Below are 17,453 nucleotides of genomic sequence, written 5' to 3' on the forward strand. Positions count from 1 at the left end.
CCTTCCACAATATGGAAAGTATCTATATAACACAATGAATGAATCTTGTTATAGATGGGGGGGCTCAAGGCTTAGTCTTCCACTTTAGCAGAATCTCACAGATCCCGGAGATGGGATGAGTTGACGGGAGAGGAGGTCAGTACAGCAAACCAACGCAAACAGATGAGCAAACACCATTCAACCGAACACACAAGATACGTGTGCTGACATCTTAACGTGTTTTAACTCAACCGTCAATCTAACCCAATGGAACGTATATGATATATTATGGCATGCACCGAGCCTCCCATTCCTGATTGGCTGACTTATAATTAAAAGTATCGTTAATAATCCCCGAACCTTTTTAAAAAGGGTTTAGATTAAATATCCAGAAAAGAACGGAGAAGCCATAGAATCTCACCAAGGCTGAGCGCACATAGTAGTATGAAGTATCCTCTCATGGCTGCGTAGGGGGATCTCTGCTCTGGTCACTGAATGCGGGTTCCCATGTACTGAAGCATGTATATCATATTAGTAATAATAATGACCTCAGCACTGCCTTAGCTGCCTCGTTTATCTGGAGGTAACAGATAAGGAACGTCTTACTATCAGCCCAAAACTTCCATCCAGCCTACAAGGCTGTGCTGCTGACATGTAGTTAGTTATACAGAATATAAAAAAACAATGTATTTACTACTTTACCAGTGAAATGTTCGAAAATATTTAAAAAAAGAGGTCAAACAATCAAACAATGAGCGATCTAAGGCAGATTTTCACTTTGCCACAGCAGAAGCTCATCACTGACTGTGTGGTAGAGCCAGAGCTGTGGGTGCTTTTGTTTGCTGTTGTTTGTTTTGATATCTGTTTAGTCTGTGTTATATATATATAGATTGGTAATAAATAAGTCTATGTGACTCATAATTAGGTGGCATTTAATTAGTTGGTTTTTTTTTTATGTGTTGGAATTTTAAGGGGAGAATTCCCCATTAAGCAGTTTTTGATAGCACCCAATGACACTATTTTTTAAGTTTTAAAGGAACAGTAACACCTGATTTTGAACGGAATTATTTTTTTACTGAAATATTCCATTATTTCCATTTCTATAGACAGTCTGGTTGCATATTCTGTATGTACGTAGTGCCAATGGGTGGATTATAGAGACCCTTTAGTGCAGTAAGTATACAGTATACTGGCCGAAGACCAGTAATTTTAGGTGTTCCATTGTGGGCATACTGGAAGTGCCCATGCTTAATCAAAACACAGTCACCGGCCACCATTCTAACAAAGTTATTCTAGGAGTCTTCCAAATATTTAGCCTTTATTGGGCTATCAAGAAGCTGCTATGTATCCGTTGACCACTGCTTGCAACCAAAAAGGTCTAATGAAGAGATTTGACAAAACAAGGTATCCTTTATTTAGTAACCAGTGTTCAAGCAGGAACCCAATAACACACGGAGGAAATATGTGGATATTGAATACGCATCAGTTGAGCCCACGGTGGTCTTCTGCGTGGTTGTCCAACTCCTGTCCGCCGAGGGTGTCCCCCTCTCTCAATTTTCTAACCAGAAACTCTTTGTCTTGTATTTGCTACAAAACACAAAAAAGAAAATCGCAGAGGTGGAAATAATGATCCAGTAGATTAAATACCCTGCTGCCCTATCAAAGTCTCCCAATGCCCCACTGGAACTTACGTGAGCCAAATGAATCTTCAGGTCTTCGATGATCTCTTCATGCTGCCGTACACGGGAGACGTACGAGGTGAGCGTTATACTACAAAAGAGGAAAAACCACTTAAAAATTCTAACCTCCCTACGGCCACCTTTGGGTACCCTACATACCCAAAAAGAGACATACTCGTTACACCACTTAATTACTAACCCAACTCTGATGTCATGAGGTGAAGATGAGCGCGGATAAGGTATAAGACATAGATATGTTTTTGAGGGTTTCTACTATGGTAAAGTCTTCTGCATTAACGACCTGATTACCTGAGGATGATCAGTAAAGATTTTGGGAGAAGATCTGATGTAAGGTGGCTCAGCGTTGTGATGGCCATAGGCGGCAGTATCGACATGGTGCTGTTGTGGACAACCTCCCACGCGGTGCTGTGGTCGGTGAAGAGGCCACAGGATCGAGACGGACGGACGCTGCCAAAGAATCCAGTTTAAGTGACAGATTCTTGAGGTTTCACACAGTTTACAAGCCATTTATTTGTTGTGCCCACCGTACCCCTCCTCACCTTGTCACCATATAGATCAAGGGTAGAAAAGTGGTCAGAAGTCCCAAAAACAACACAAAATAAAACAGGATCCGGGAGGTGGATTCACGGAAGAATTTATGGGAAGGATCACACAATCGGTAGAGCGAGAACTGTGAGAAAACAGGACCAAATTACGGTATTAATGGACCTGATGGAACCGTATGTCCAAGAACATAGTAGAAATGGCCCCTAAACAGGGTTGCCTATGAGCTTGAAGGGACAGTATAGCAAAATAGTAAACTAACAATGGAAAATCCCTTTTTTAAGCTACGGAAACATCATTTTCTACGATTGTTATGGTATTATTCCCAGGATTTCACATCTCCATCCTCCTTTCATTAGGACATTGATGTCCGCCCTTTGGCTATGCGTTCCCTAATACCCAAAGATGCCAACAGTATCTCCAACCTTTTTGATATAGAAGGTGATGAAGAGGAAGACAATGTTCAACAAAGGTAGGAGTGGGGCATAGAAGAGACCTCCCCACATCAGGGTCTGTCCGTAGACAGTGTCCAGCACGTTCTGGGGAAGCTGAAACTTCTCCTTGCCCAGCCAAAGGACCACACGCCATTTCAACCTGGTTACCAAAATCCTGATGAAGACAAGAGTAACCATGTGGAGGTTTAACAGAGAACATGCGTAGAGAGTCAAGGTTCCTGGCCTTTCATTAGCAAATGTGCCATGTTATCAAAATTCATTTTATACAGATAGAAAAGGCCCCTGATGTTCTAATTGCTGAACCCATGAAATCATCTGGTTATCCCCCCCCCACCCAATGAAGTCCCTATATAAGATGAGCGACCAGTGTCCTTACCTTCGTGGCATTTGCAGTAGAAGGAAGTCCACAAGCACATTCAAGAAATGAAATACGGAAAGTTTATAGAACTCTTGTCCCACCGACGTCTCCCAGCACTAGGAGGCAAATAAAGGAATATTAGCCTCCTGTAAGTGTGTATCGACTAAGGGATAGGAATGGGTGGAAGACACGATAATCGGTCTGCAGCCACAAGTGGGAAACGTGTCCACCCATAACTAATTATCTGCGAGTTCAGGTCTGAAAAACCTTAAATGTAAAATGTAAGTACATAAATAGTGTTATGATAACCTAGAGGCAGACCACGTATACCATAACCAGTCAAAGTGTTACCCCCCACAGACACAGGAGATTCAAAAGCAAATTGTTTGTCACCTGGAAGTTTGTATTGTAGCCGCATGTCTCGCAAGATGACTCTGAGCTCCCGAGACACAGGATCTTCTGGGCCAAGGAAAAGAAGAATATGGCCAGTGTCCCCAGTCTGAGGAAGACGCACCTAAAGGCAGAAGAATAAATGACTGGGTAATCAAGTAGGACAAAATAAAATGACATGGGGTTCGTGTGACCTGATGGGTTTCATGGCACATGGAAAGATTCATAAATAGAACTTAGATAGGGAGTGGAAAGCAAATCATCAGGCTTCTTGCTTCAGAAAACAGTCCCTTTTCAAAGACTGGTGCAGTAGACCTTATTTCTTACCTTATCAGGGTCAGGGTAATCTCTGCACTGGGTGAGTGACCCTCAAACTTCACTAGTAACATAAAGATGGGCGGCAGGATAAGAAGGACCAAGGTGATGACAATAGGGACAAGATATTGAATTATTAATCCGAGAGCAGGAGCCACTTCTTTCTGAAGGATAAAGCATGAGTTTTAGGTCATTAGTCATAGTAGGCCAGACCATCATTTAAGTCAAGGCTTGGGGGTTTTGGGGTCCTACTACCTCCTGATAGTCTTGTGATATCCCAGTTGCCAGATGAATGGAGTAAAACGCGCCACCCAGTAGCGCTAAGATCATAAAGTTAATCAGCACACGTGCGACAATGACACGGACTCTTGTACAAACAGTTTGTCCCTCCATGTCCAATATCCAGAGCTCCTCTGCCAGGTGAGACTAAGGGTAGGAAACACAGTTAGACACCAAAGACACAAAGATGCAAACCAGAAGTGACAACAAAGCTCCTTCAATACACGCCTCCTCAAACCCCTATGCAGACCTTGATGTCGTTGCTCAGGCTCTGCTGTTTCAGGGTGGACATGTCTTCTTCTCTGGCGCAAAAGTCCCATCCTGAAAACACTTTTGCGCTGATACGGGTCGTGTAATCTCGGGTCCTCACCCTCCTCTTTGTAATTCCCTGCACGGTCCTGAAAGAGCTCAGAGTTAGACTTGTGGTTGAACTGCGAGCAAAGAAAATTCTGTGGGTAGAACATGCACATTGTCCACCACTGGCACACTCGAGTTGGACCCAGAGGTCAGTCGAGATGCCTCCCTTGTGTAAGTGAAGGCATCTAGACAGGCCGTTGGGTCACTCTCAAAAAAGGAATAAATACATATAAAAATAATGTGTAAAGAAGCAACCCAATATTAGTTTATTTTGCTTTTATATGGAAGCATTTAAGCTCCTTTAAAGGTTCAAGATTAGACTTTCAATATGGAACGAAACAAAGGTGGATCTCAGCAAAAGCGCCCACTTTTAGCGGGATCTTACCAGCGTAAAAGACAAACTCCGCAGGCCAGCAGATAGATGAGAGGGAGGAGAACGTACACCAGGCGGATATTAAACAAAGACCCATCTGCCGTTCTGTCGGTATAATGCCCGTAGAATAGCAATGAGTTCTTTAGTACACCCTGCAATAGATGGAGAACTTAATGAGTGACACTTACTGACGCGTGAGTGCGGTTATTCTATGTATATTATTTTTTTTTTATCATTTTATGAACATATGGGTGGACAGGTGTCTCTCTTGGAAAAGAAATCATTAAGCAGAAAAGAGATAGAAATAGGAAAATACAAAAGGACGAGGACTCACTTCTCCTGTAAAAATATTAAATAAGGTGCCCTCCGGTGATGTTTGGTAAGTAGAGAGAGAGTTTTCACAGGGTCCATCTACTAAACAGGACAAAAAAATGTTTGTAACAATCTCATTGGACACTTACATGTAGGCATCCATTTTGTCTCTACAAGCCCCCGCCCCCTGTAGTCAGTTTAAGATCAGCTTTGGTAGGAACCTGTCCCATATATTCAATTGATGCTCTGTATTAAGCTACATTGATACCTCTTACCCGAGGTTGAGTGGTTGACTCCGGTTTCGGTGAAGGAGAGGGTTGGGATAACGAGAAACCCACAATTAAAAATAAGGGAAGCGAAGTTCAAAAAGATCAAGGAACGCAGGAACGAGAAATAGGAGCAGATGCCGGAGCCGAACCTCCCTGCGGAGCATGATGGGAAATGAAATGTCATAGGTTACCCACCACTTCCCCCAAAGGGAAAAAAAAGTTTTTTAAAAATATGAAAAAAACAGTGTTTTTTTTTTAAAATATATATAAAAATGACAAAAAAATAAAAATTAAATAAACAATACAATGAGCTCTGTGATGTCATTGTGACATCACTTGGAAACATAAGATGCATGAGCCATCCATAAAGGGATCTCTTTCCATATTTTTTATTTATTTTATTTCTAATTTTTTTTATATTTCATTAAAAAAAACAATTTTTTTTTTTTTTAAATGTAAACTTTAAAAAAATAATAATAATGCCCTTGCATTCCATTGCACTAGCACTACATATAACAATTATAACCTCTGGAGCCTAGACGCATTAAAAATATTAAAATATTAAAGTATTTTACATACTAGCATTCATAATTATTATTTTTGGGGGGGGGAACACAAAAAAGGGGAATCTTAATCCACATATGGATAAAAAATGGCAAAAAAATTTATGGTACTTATGGCACCACAAAGCCTTGGTAAATAGAGAGTGGTAGCGTGGCAAGGTGTGGGGTCGTGGAGTGGCGTATTGAGTGGAGTGGCTCTTACCACTTATCTCGATCAGCGTTCTCTCCCACAGTTTGCAAGCCGTCAGGATTTGAAGTCCTTTGTCCCTCGCGAGTCTGAGATTCACGCGTCGTCCAAACGATCCCCAAGAAGTCCTGCTGGGGTTCTTAATCTGCATCCCTTCCCTGTAACAGATCGATCACTCAATCACAATTTTGGGGTTGCCATATCAACAAAAGGAAGGGTGCAGTCCTTTTCATTAGTTGCTATGGTGATAAGAATTTTTTCTTGAAATTTGCACTTTATAAAAAAAAATAACCACCCAAATTGTATCATGACATCATCGAATGAGGTTGTAGGGTATTTATTACGGTGTACACAACATAAAATCTGGATTTAATTTGGGAGGAGAACGGCATTGGATGGAACAGGCGTTCTACTGGATGCCGTCACCTCAGCCTCCGCTTCTCCTGCATTGATACCGGATGGTGTCGGAGGTCGTCGTGTTTGGCCTTTGATCTCCATCTTTGCAGAGTTCCCCTCATTCTGCTGGACGCATTCCTACAAATACCAGGAAGGTATTTTCACTGACAATAAAAAAGCTTCAGTTCTGCTGTTCGGTCTACGACAAGAGTCCAAAACCACGTATCTCCTCCGCTTCTGAGGAACAAGTCCCGTAATGGCCTTCTGAAGGACATATGCAAAAAAAAAGAAGAAGAAGAATTCATTGATAAAAGGGTTAAAGTAATTTTCATGATGCTTTGTTACCTCCCTAATATATTATTGTTATTAGTTATTTTTCTTCTGTAGGTTGATACATTTTGGATGAGACGCTCATTCTAAACAGTAGGAGGACACTTCTTGCAGCTTCAGGTGTCTCTAAGGTTTTGGAATGACCACAATAACAAATACTCCTCTTACCCCCGCTGACTTGCGTCTCCTGGTCGGTGGGTTTCCCGGTACGGTGTCCTCCTGTTTTGAGAAGATTCTTTAGACAATAAAGGAGGAGAGGGAGTTAAACGAGGTTGAGATGCGGAAACTGAGATGCAAAGTTGTTGCATGAACAGGAAACCACAAGTGAAGTAAACAGAGGCAGCTTCCCCGCTCTGCTGTGTGTGTCTTCTTACACAGGACGAAGGACGGGGGAAAGGACCCCCAGGATCTGACCCCATCAGACATGGAGGAAGACACTCAACCACGTAACTGATGCCTGAAACAGGATCTGCCATCCAAACCTAAGCGCCAGCCAACAATCAAGGGTTAGACAAGACTAAGGGTAAGACTTTATTGTCCACGGGGACCAAGCAAAAAAAAAAAAGGTTATGTCTAGAAAAATGACCCAATACCCATGATACATTGGATGAAGAAAAGGTGGATGAAGTCAGTATTGGGGGCAGTGATGTCATAAACCACGTTACATCCAGTCTGTGCTCCAAATTCTTTGAATCAGAGCAGCCTAGAGAGAACGGACCCCTTGAGAGTCTTGTTCTGTTGGTGTAAGATCTAAGGAATGGATTGAGTGGCCCTGTATGATGCATACTTAAAATGGGGAGTTTGTGTGAAATCACTGATTTAAAGGGACACTTCAGCCACTATGTAATGCATACGATAGCGGAGAGGTCCCTTTAAATGCCCATGGTGTCCCCCTTGCAGATGCAGAATCCCTCCATACACATTTGCCTCTTTTCCGGTCCCCCGGGGTCCTAAGATCGAGGGGATGTGATTGGACGAAGCACAAAGTTTACGTATATACTTTAATATGCATTCTTCATTGGTGGGGCTGCAGAAGACTGCATGGAAGTAACAATGTTACAATTTGTATCAGTGGCTGTGTATAGTGCGTGTTTGTGTGTTACACTCTCGGGGTGAGTCACTTCCTTCGCTCGGCTCGCACACACACGTCTGAGTGTGTCAGCGACTCTTTGCCCGGACAGGTTGAATGGGAGTGACTGAAGGGTCACGTGATCACAAACTTGCCTCTTGGGCACCCCCGCCCTTTTATGCTGATATGGTAGAGTCAGAAACAAGATCCCTGGGGCTGTGGAACAAACCAAAGTGGGAGGGGTGCATAGGGGGCACTTGTAGTGCTAATACACAGAAGCAGGATTTGTGTTTGATCCATACCCTGTACAAAGTGCTGGCGATGGTGTGAGAGAGCCCGGCGGACAGGTACATCTATACACGGGGATGCGTGTCATTCATTGATACTTGTCGCTACTTTGTTATTTGCCCTGAAACTAACTTTTTTTGTCTGCCTCTAGTGTTTCTTCTGTCCCTTTAACTCTCACTTTTTTAATGTCCCCCAAGGTAGGAGCATCTCCGCACAGACCCGGCGCGGTGTCACCATGTCCGTCGGTTTCCTGCTGGATATCCCCGAGGTCCAGGACGAGAGCAGGTAAGCGATTTCCCGGTTTCCAAATATGTAGCAGTATATATATACATATATTTTTGATTTTTATTGCCCAAAGCGCTGCTTTATTTACCCAGCGATTGTGTTACTGATTGTGCTGCAACCCGCGTTAGAATGTTAGAAATTTATGTAAATGACTATTGGAAACTGGAAACGGCTGATTTTTAATGGAATCTCTTCATAGAAGTACAGAGGCCCTTTATCGCTCCCATCACTCCTGTGTTCCAATGGCCCTTTATCACTCCCATCACTCCTGTGTTCCAATGGCCCTTTATCACTCCCATCACTCCTGTGTTCCAATGGCCCTTTATCACTCCCATCACTCCTGTGTTCCAATGGCCCTTTATCGCTCCCATCACTCCTGTGTTCCAATGGCCCTTTATCACTCCCATCACTCCTGTGTTCCAATGGCCCTTTATCACTCCCATCACTCCTGTGTTCCAATGGCCCTTTATCACTCCCATCACTCCTGTGTTCCAATGGCCCTTTATCACTCCCATCACTCCTGTGTTCCAGTGGCCCTTTATCACTCCCATCACTCCTGTGTTACAATGGCCCTTTATCACTCCCATCACTCCTGTGTTCCAATGGCACGTTGTGTTCGCTGATCTTAAAAGGTTAATTAATCCTCAGAAAACCCTTTTGTAATTATGTTACAGCCAGAAATCTCTTTGTTTTCCATAAAAACAGCTGAGTGACCCCAAACTTTTGAACTGATTGTTCACGGTCTTTGATTTCTATTGTCCATGTGATTTTGCGTTCCTGACCGCGTCGTTGTGCGTTCGCTTCCTCACCGTGCCCAGGGCTGCACTATAATCCAGTGTTTCATGCCAACACATTAAGCCATTGCTTGGGACCCTGTTGGCTTCAGGTGATAGACGTCTTCCTCTTAGAATCCTATTGTTGTAGGTATTGAGTTCCACATTTTATGTATAATTATCCTTTAGATAACTCATGTAAAAGTTAGGGGACCCTTAAATGTTTTTTTAGACCCCCTAAACACCTAGAGTTGTTCCTTGTTCTACGTTGTATACTTGATGGTGGGATGCGTGTGCGATTGGACCCTCAGGCGTTACTTACGTGGTTCCCCTTTTGTCTCTCAGCAGCCCCTGTGATGAATTTGATGTGCACGACTCCTTCTGCAGTGTTATTCGAGATGTAGAACGCGGGAGAGACTTCGAACTTCAACCAATTAATCAAACAGGTACTTGCTGCACGCAGTGTGCTGTCTCTCCTTGGGCAGCTCCTTAGGTTCTACCCTCTGGAGCCGCAAGCTGCCCCATTTACTGTTGGCCTTAGAATGATTCATAATTAAACAGGGAACGGTGTCTTGAGCAACCCAAAAAGATAGCAAGACGATGGTGGTGGAGGCGAAGAACCAGAAGGAGATCTTGGAATCTTCTTAGATCATGTCTAAAGATGTTAGATGTTTAGTGTCCTCCAGAAAGGGTAGGTAGAAATCGCTCCATCTAAAAACCCATTTATCTAAAAGGATAAAAGCTTTCCCCAAACTGGAAACAAGGTTCTGCCAAAGCCATCAGTATGTTCGCTTCGTCGATCTACTACGAGAGGCTCAGTGAGAAAGGATAAGGTTTTTCTGTGTCATGGAAGATAAAGAGAACCTGGTGACTATCACAGTCTTGGCAATGAGATGTCCATCCTGCTGAGTTCATTGTTGGGTTTGTGTTGAGCTCAGGGATTTGCAAGGTTGGCAGGAACTTGGGGCTTCTAAATTCTTAGTTGAGATGAAAGAAAATGGTTGGTGGGAGAACTGGAGAATCTGCAGGGCTGGATGGACCCTAATCTCCTCTGGTTTGAGTGGTCCTCCGTACATCATCTTTGTGTTGCATGTGTAGTTATCGTGTTGTGTGGCAGACACTGGGATTCTGTTATCCTGCTGATGGTATGTTTGTCATGCTGTCATTTGTTCTCACAGGGAACGCACGTCACACCCAAGATGATCATCACTTGGCCACCTTGAAAATCCTAGCGGACATGCCAAGCCGGACAATTGGTAATTCTAACGTATATCTATAATGGCTGGTCTCCAGCATGTGCCGCTTTATTTCCTAGATGCTTGGACTGGCAGATACAATTCTGGTAGAATTCTCAATTTAACCGCAGATATTTATTTAACGGTCATGGGCAGGACAATGCCTCTGCTCAGAAGATCACTGAACTGGAAGTCCGGTTGTCACGTCAGATGACCCAATTATAAATGAGCCCCGTTTCTGTTGTGTTCTCATCTACAGGACGATGTAAGGGGACGATGCTTTCCGAGTATTATAATCGAACCATGATAAAGAGACGGTCGAAGAAACGTCCGTCCGTCTACAATTTGCAGTATGGGTCGAGGCCCAGTGTGCGATGCAGAGAGGAGGTGGAAGATGGAGAAGAGGGTAAGGTATAGGGTATATAGACTTCATTTAGGCTCCTAAATACTCAATGCCTTTACAAGACATGAAAATAATAAATAAAAATAAAATCCCTTTAAGTCGGCGCTTTAAACTGTCTCCGTGCATGAGGTCACTATGACTTAGGAGTAAATCACAATTTAAGTAGACAGGTCTTACTGCCGTGACCACTTTATCATAGTCGCCACTCGAAAAACCATGTTGTGAATAACAGATCCCTTTTTCGGTATGGATCTCCGACCCCTTTGTTACTCCCCCAAGAGACTGTAGGTATGACCCCCCCCCCCCGCTTGTACCTCTTCCAACAGAACAACAGAGATTGCTGGTGTCTGAGCTTCAGAGAACCCCAGGGAGCCAGAGAACCCGCCTGCTAAAGAGTTTTCCTCTAAGCCTTCAAGTGAAGAGACAGTTAAGGTGAGGAGTCTGGCACATGCGAACCATTTCGTTCACAATTACCAGCACGCCCCGTACGTGTACCACAATTAAATGCCCTTCCAAATACCCCCAAGCTATAGCTTCCTCTACCATACCCCCTTTCTCCTAGCTGTTATCTCTCCCAGGCAGTTGACAAGTGAAGGAACGTGGAGGCAAAGGAACGTGGTCCCATGCTGCAGCCAAATAAGAGACGGCATCGCCATGGTGAGATATGGATATGTTGGGGAAATGAAACGTAACGAGGGCGGACATCTCCCAAAGTAACAGTAATTAATTGAATATTAAAACCATGTGCCTATGGTGTTTTTTCTCCCCAGGCTAGTCACCGCTGCTGGTTGTCCTGTCTCTCAGGGCTGTATGCCCTCCGTCCTTGGCACAATTCTCTCAAGCAGATCGGAGGGCGATTTGGTTCCAGCGTTCTCTCGTACTTTCTCTTCTTGAAAACTCTTCTGGGATTCAATATCTTCATGTGTTTCCTGTGCGTCCTATTGGTCGTGACACCGCAGGCCGCGCACCCACGCGTGTCTACCAATCCACGTACTTTCACCAGTCTGGAGCTGCTCACGGGAGCTGTAAGCGTGACTTCTCTTATAACATATACTGTTTGTCTCGATCTAGAACGTCTGGTCATGAGTAAAATGGCGGCTCCAAGGTTTATTCGCAAAGTTTGAGAAACGTTGGTTATGTCCAAGAATTACCCAACAAAACAAAGAGAAAATTGGGAGAACCACGTAGCTGAAGTAAAGTTCTTGGCATGCTCACTCAGATCCCGAGGACGATGTAAAATGCGTTGACAACTCCCCTTCAACTAGTTCAACTCAAGGGAGACAAATTCAGCCGCCAAGGAGTTTTACTTGAGTGAGGGTTGAGTCTACCTTTTCTCTCCTGGGTTTGTTAGCGATTTTGTTTGACCGCCAGGATGTCGTTGGTCTGTCTGTCACGTTTACCAAGAGTATGAGGGCAAGATCTAATCGTTAGAGAGTCATATCCGTTTGGCGTCCAAAATTAGCCTGACGTATCGAGCTGCCACCAGGAGCTACCTGGGGACTTCATGATGACATGATGGCCACCTTCCATCTTTGGTGTACATCTTTGATGTATTTGTGTTCTGTCCCTTCTCAGGGTTATTTTTCTGGCACAGTTATGTATTATGGATACTACAGCAACCTCACTTTGAATGATGGATGTCCTCCTGCGTATAATTCCTCCATGTGCTCCACCACCAAAACCTGGCTTCCCTACCACATGCCGCTGGCTTACCTCTACACCATCGGGGTCACTTTCCTCAGCACGTGCATCATCCTGGTTTACCAGTACGATTATTGTCATGTCTATCTTTTTTTGCCCTCTTTTGTCATAATTAACACCCGTTTCCTTTGATTCCAAAAGTTCCTTTTCTCCTATCCTTTATTCATCTCTATCATAAATCATGGTTCCTTTTTTTTTTTTAATTTTTGTTTCTTTAGGATGTCTTGCTCTTTTGGCGACAGTTTCCGGGTCGGATATTTCTCAGGGGTTATGGCCCTTAAGGTTTTCTGTTCCTGGGACTTTAAGGTGATGCGTATCCATTCTGTGCAGAGACAACGAGAGAATATCCACATGCAGCTCAAAGTAAGGAACAAAGTCCGAACGCTCCTATGACGAGTTATGGAATATATCTGTTATGATTTTTTTTTGTTAAAATATTACTGTAACTATATATCGTTTTTATATATATATCCACTTTACGTAACAAAATGGGTAGGATACAACTCCTCAAGGAGGAAGTAAACAGAAAAAGCCTAGGCCTGGAATGGTTTGAGGTGTTCCCCATTTCCTATTTAGGCCGCCATCTTGGTACACCCAGATGCGATCCATGTTGGTTCTTTTTTTAAACTGTTTTTGCATATATTACTAGTATTTTGGCACATGTAGATTACCTGTATCCAACAAAGGGATACGCCACGTTTCTTTTAACATGTAAGCCCTGCAATGAAATTAACTAAAAGGAACTTATTATGTTTTTACTTAAAATTGACTTTGCAACAAGTCCATTATGCCAGGGGTTCTCAAACTGCGGCCCTCCAGCTGCTGCAGGACTACATCTCCCATACTCCTAAGCCAGCCCCTTAGCTGAAGGAGCATTATGGGAGATGTAGTCCTGCAGCAGCTGGAGGGCCGCAGTTTGAGAACCCCTGCATTATGCTATCAGGGCAATAAGATAATGTTCCAGGATTGTCCTGATCCGTTAATGGCGGACGTTTTGTTGTTTCAGGAGATGCTGTGCGATCAGCTGCAGGACGGACACCCCGATTACATCAGGAAGAAGCTTAAAAGCATCTGTGTGCCGGTGCTTTCCTGGTCTTTGTGCGTCGTCAGCTGGTTGGGGTCAGCGCTGGCCGTTTATGTTCTATCAGAACATTTACACAAGGTGAGCAGACCACAAAAAAAAAAAAAAAAAAAGGCACCGTCAAGACGGCTGGCGACGACACTGGGGTTTTAACTTAAAATAAGGGTAGGAAGCCGGGTGACCAGGAAGGGTTGGAAACCCATAGGTGAGGGAACACTGTAAATCTGACGCAGGGTTTTATTCCTCTCAGGACCACCGCGTACGAGTTAAAACAGGAATGGAGTCAGAAGTGGAGGCCATGCTTTTACTGCTACCCCTGGCAGTATCTGTATTTAATCTACTACTGCCCTATGTGTATCATGGGCTGGGGCTTTGGGAGAAGATGGATTCCCCTATGCTGGAGGTCTATGTGGCCATCTGCAGGTATGGACCTAAATGGACCACATTGTGTTAACGTGACATGATTTGAACCCTTTAATCTGCTGCTCAATATATAATGCCTCTGTTTTCAAACTTTAACGCCTTCCCGGGTTCCTCTAGGAACCTCATGCTGAAGATTGTTATCCTTGGGGTCCTCTGCTACCACTGGTTAAGTCAAAAGACGAAATATCTGGAGAACAAGGTAAATGACCTGCTGCCAATGGTTTGTTACACTACAAAATCTAACAAGTTCTCAATGTATCAACATCAGATTCCATATGCATCGCCTGGTCGGTGCAAGACAACCATAGTCAACTTCAGAGGACCTCGTTGTCCAGAAGACCTCCTTAAAGCTGTCAAATCCCCCTCTTACCTTCTCTCTTTCCCCCTAGTGCTGGGAGACCTTTGTAGGACAGGAGTTATACCGGTTTGTGATCATGGATCTGGTCTTCACTCTTCTGGACACTCTTTTTGGAGAGCTTCTATGGAGGTAAGTGTCACCCGTCCCGCAGCGCCATCGTACATTCACATTCCTGCATTCTACCAAAATCAGTTGAACTTCTTCTCCATGGCAGGATATTTCTAGAAAAGAGAAGGAAACAGAAGTGCCGCACCGAGTTTGACATCGCCAGGAACGTCCTGGAGCTTATCTACGGGCAGACCCTGGCCTGGTGAGGTTCTAATATTCCTAACATCCTATACTTTTCTCTACATTACGGCTCCTCCGGTGTTTTAGATTTGGTTTCAAAAACATACGTTTATGACTATGCATCCCCTGTGTTTGGGTCCCTCAGTTTGTGTCAAGATTGGAGATTTAACTCTTTAACGAGAGGATTCAAAGATCTCCTTTTTTGTGCTAATCTAGAAGAACGCAAACCCATCCCCAATGCGAAAAACATTTTTATTAATACTGACGTGAAACGGTATAAAAGACGGAAACCATATCTTGGCATCAGTAAGAAAACGCTTTAAGGTTCCTCCAAGCCTGACTTGTGATTCTTGTAAAAAAAAATTTCTCACCTGTTCCTGATCTGTTTTAGGCTCGGCGTGCTCTTTTGTCCTCTCATCCCAGTTGTCCAGACCTTGAAGCTGTTGCTATTGTTTTACGTTAAGAAGGTGAGATGCATGAAGATATGAAATGCATTCAAGAAATGCCTTAAAACCCTATGTATTTAACTTGACATTTAATTGTTTTATTAACATTAAAAAATATAAAATTGCCCCCTGGAAACACTCAGGGCTTTACGCAGGGTTGGATGGGCAGATTCCCAGGAGGTCACACAGTCTAGAGCTCGTTCCTTCATATTCTATTCTATCTGGTTAATGGTATCTGGGCGTCTCAATTGGTGCCTTTCTCCCTGCTATGTCACAGCTGAATTCCCTGCTTGAATACAGGTGACTCCATGCAGAATATATCCGTACTGGTTCTGGTTTAACAGAAGTAAGACCATGTTCCTACTGTGTCCGCCTCATAGCCATGGCCTGTGCTTTACCTTCTACAGGCCAGTTTGATGAGGAACTGTCGCTCCCCTAAGAAGCCATGGAGAGCCTCGCATATGAGTACCACCTTCCTTACGCTCCTCTGTTTCCCCTCGTTCCTCGGTGCCGCTGTGTTCCTCTCCTACACCGTGTGGTCGTAAGTCCCCCTGCCCTTCTGTCCTCCTTTCTTCCTCTCCAGCAGCCCTATCTTTTTACCGTATAAAACCTCGTCGTCTACCGTAGGGTGAAGCCGTCAGACACCTGCGGCCCTTTCCGCTTTCTCGGGACCATGTACCAAGCTGGGAAGTTTTATATCCGGGAACTAGAAAAGTCCGACCCCCGGCTGAGTTGGGTCACTTGGGTCCATCACTACCTATGGGAAAATACTTTCTTCATTTACCTGGCGACTGGAGTCTTGCTGTGAGTCTCGCCGGGGGGGGATTTAAAATAATTAAAGGGACGCTTCGATCCTCAAAGCTTTTTAACTCAAGTTGTGTTTTTTTCCGCTCTCTCCAGGGTTGTAATTTACTTTCATATTCAGATAGTAAACGGGCAGAGGAAGATCATCAAACTGTTAAAGGAGCAGATTTCAAATGTGAGTATATCCTGAGTTTCGTAGTCACTAGGCGCAGTTGGTTTCATTGGTTGCCCTGTTGTGCTAGCCCTGAGTGGGTTTCATCTTTTCCTTATGGCACTAGAGCAGCCATTTTGAGTTCTGGCACACATGGCATGCTACATGCCAATGGTCTCAAAGAGCCCTTTAGGCAGTCCTAACCGAGCCCTGCCTCCTGTCTGACGCTCTTCATCTCCTTACGGTTGTAGGAAGGTGAGGACAAGCGATTTCTGATTAGAAGACTTCATTCGGTGTACCAAAAGAAGAGCGCCGTCCAGCGGAAACCCCTACCAGGCCAGCCAAAGGTGACCACTCTTGATATAGATGAGAACTATGTGAATATACAATAGTCCATCCACACCATCACCAGAAGCACTAAAGGCGATGTTTGTAGGGTGGGCATAGGCAGAAAATGGTTTGGGCAAAAATGACCATACGATATATGATAAAAAGTGGGGTTGATCTTATTGCCACCTCCAAGATGGCGACGTTTTAAGCGTTGCGATTGGATAATCTGGTTTCTCTTGTGTATTTGCAGGAATACTTTACCTCGGGAAAGACCTGATGCGTCTTCTTTATAGCAGCTAGTCCAACGCCGAAAGAAAAATGTGCCAAAGATTAAAGGGAGCTCATAGCGTCATAAGAGACAGACGACAAAAGGATGTATGATCGTCCGAGAACCACTTTTTGTATTGCCCTATTTATCCAATAAAATGATTTTTTTGCCCCAGAGCCGACTGTTGGAATGTGTAAGCCGGAGCCTGTAAATGTATGAGGTCTACACGCATCCCCAGGGCAGCATAGCCCTTGGCATCGGCCACCAAAGACACAAGTCTGCACACATGGGGGGCTGTGAGTTCATCGAGACCATGTGAGCACACACACTACGGTTCAGAAGTTTTAGATCACAGAGCTGTTTTCATGGAAAACAGGGAAATTTCTAGCTATAATACCAATTAGCCACTTTAACTTAAACTTGGATCAGCGAACACAACGTGCCATTGGAACACAGGAGTGATGAGAGTGATAAAGGGTGATGAGAGTGATAAGAGACCTCTGTACGCCTATGAAGATTTGCCGTTTCCAGCTCTTGTTATTTTAATGGACAAAAACAAGGACAGTTTGACCCCAAACCTTCGAACGGGACCCTTAAATAGTCCTGAATCGACTGATTGGAATATTCTTTTATTTTTATTCACAGCGTCGTCGATGTCCCCGCCATGCACCTGGATGCCTTCACCCTATCAGCCATTCATTTTACATCTTTCAATTCTTTGCAACTTTATTTGTTAATAAATGT

General features: G+C 43.9%; 2 protein-coding genes across 2 annotated transcripts; one reads left to right on the top strand and one right to left on the bottom strand.

Annotated features, from left to right (window-relative positions):
• Window positions 1-1,461: 1,461 nt before the first annotated feature.
• On the bottom strand, window positions 1,462-8,228 carry LOC149278747 (transmembrane channel-like protein 8). Its single transcript, XM_089501816.1, has 13 exons — window positions 8,178-8,228; window positions 6,985-7,041; window positions 6,507-6,614; window positions 4,762-4,901; window positions 4,270-4,450; window positions 3,753-3,904; window positions 3,429-3,549; window positions 3,054-3,151; window positions 2,648-2,831; window positions 2,219-2,349; window positions 1,968-2,126; window positions 1,671-1,749; window positions 1,462-1,566 (listed from the first exon to the last, which is right to left on the bottom strand). Exons 1-13 carry the CDS (start codon window positions 8,226-8,228, stop codon window positions 1,462-1,464), a joined length of 1,566 nt encoding a protein of 521 aa, XP_089357942.1.
• Window positions 8,229-10,446: 2,218 nt separating this feature from the next.
• On the top strand, window positions 10,447-16,718 carry LOC149278748 (transmembrane channel-like protein 6). The gene is made up of 18 exons (XM_089501817.1): window positions 10,447-10,477; window positions 10,716-10,862; window positions 11,186-11,291; window positions 11,438-11,516; window positions 11,630-11,884; window positions 12,435-12,625; window positions 12,779-12,923; window positions 13,567-13,722; window positions 13,892-14,064; window positions 14,182-14,263; window positions 14,454-14,551; window positions 14,637-14,732; window positions 15,102-15,177; window positions 15,564-15,697; window positions 15,784-15,960; window positions 16,057-16,135; window positions 16,363-16,488; window positions 16,692-16,718. Exons 1-18 carry the CDS (start codon window positions 10,459-10,461, stop codon window positions 16,716-16,718), a joined length of 2,166 nt encoding a protein of 721 aa, XP_089357943.1. The 5' UTR covers window positions 10,447-10,458.
• Window positions 16,719-17,453: the final 735 nt, after the last annotated feature.

The sequence above is a fragment of the Sceloporus occidentalis genome, unplaced genomic scaffold (genome assembly GCF_023333645.1).
Source record: "Sceloporus occidentalis isolate IW3139 unplaced genomic scaffold, rSceOcc1.0.p SCAF_182, whole genome shotgun sequence".
Taxonomy (NCBI): Eukaryota; Metazoa; Chordata; class Lepidosauria; order Squamata; family Phrynosomatidae; genus Sceloporus; species Sceloporus occidentalis.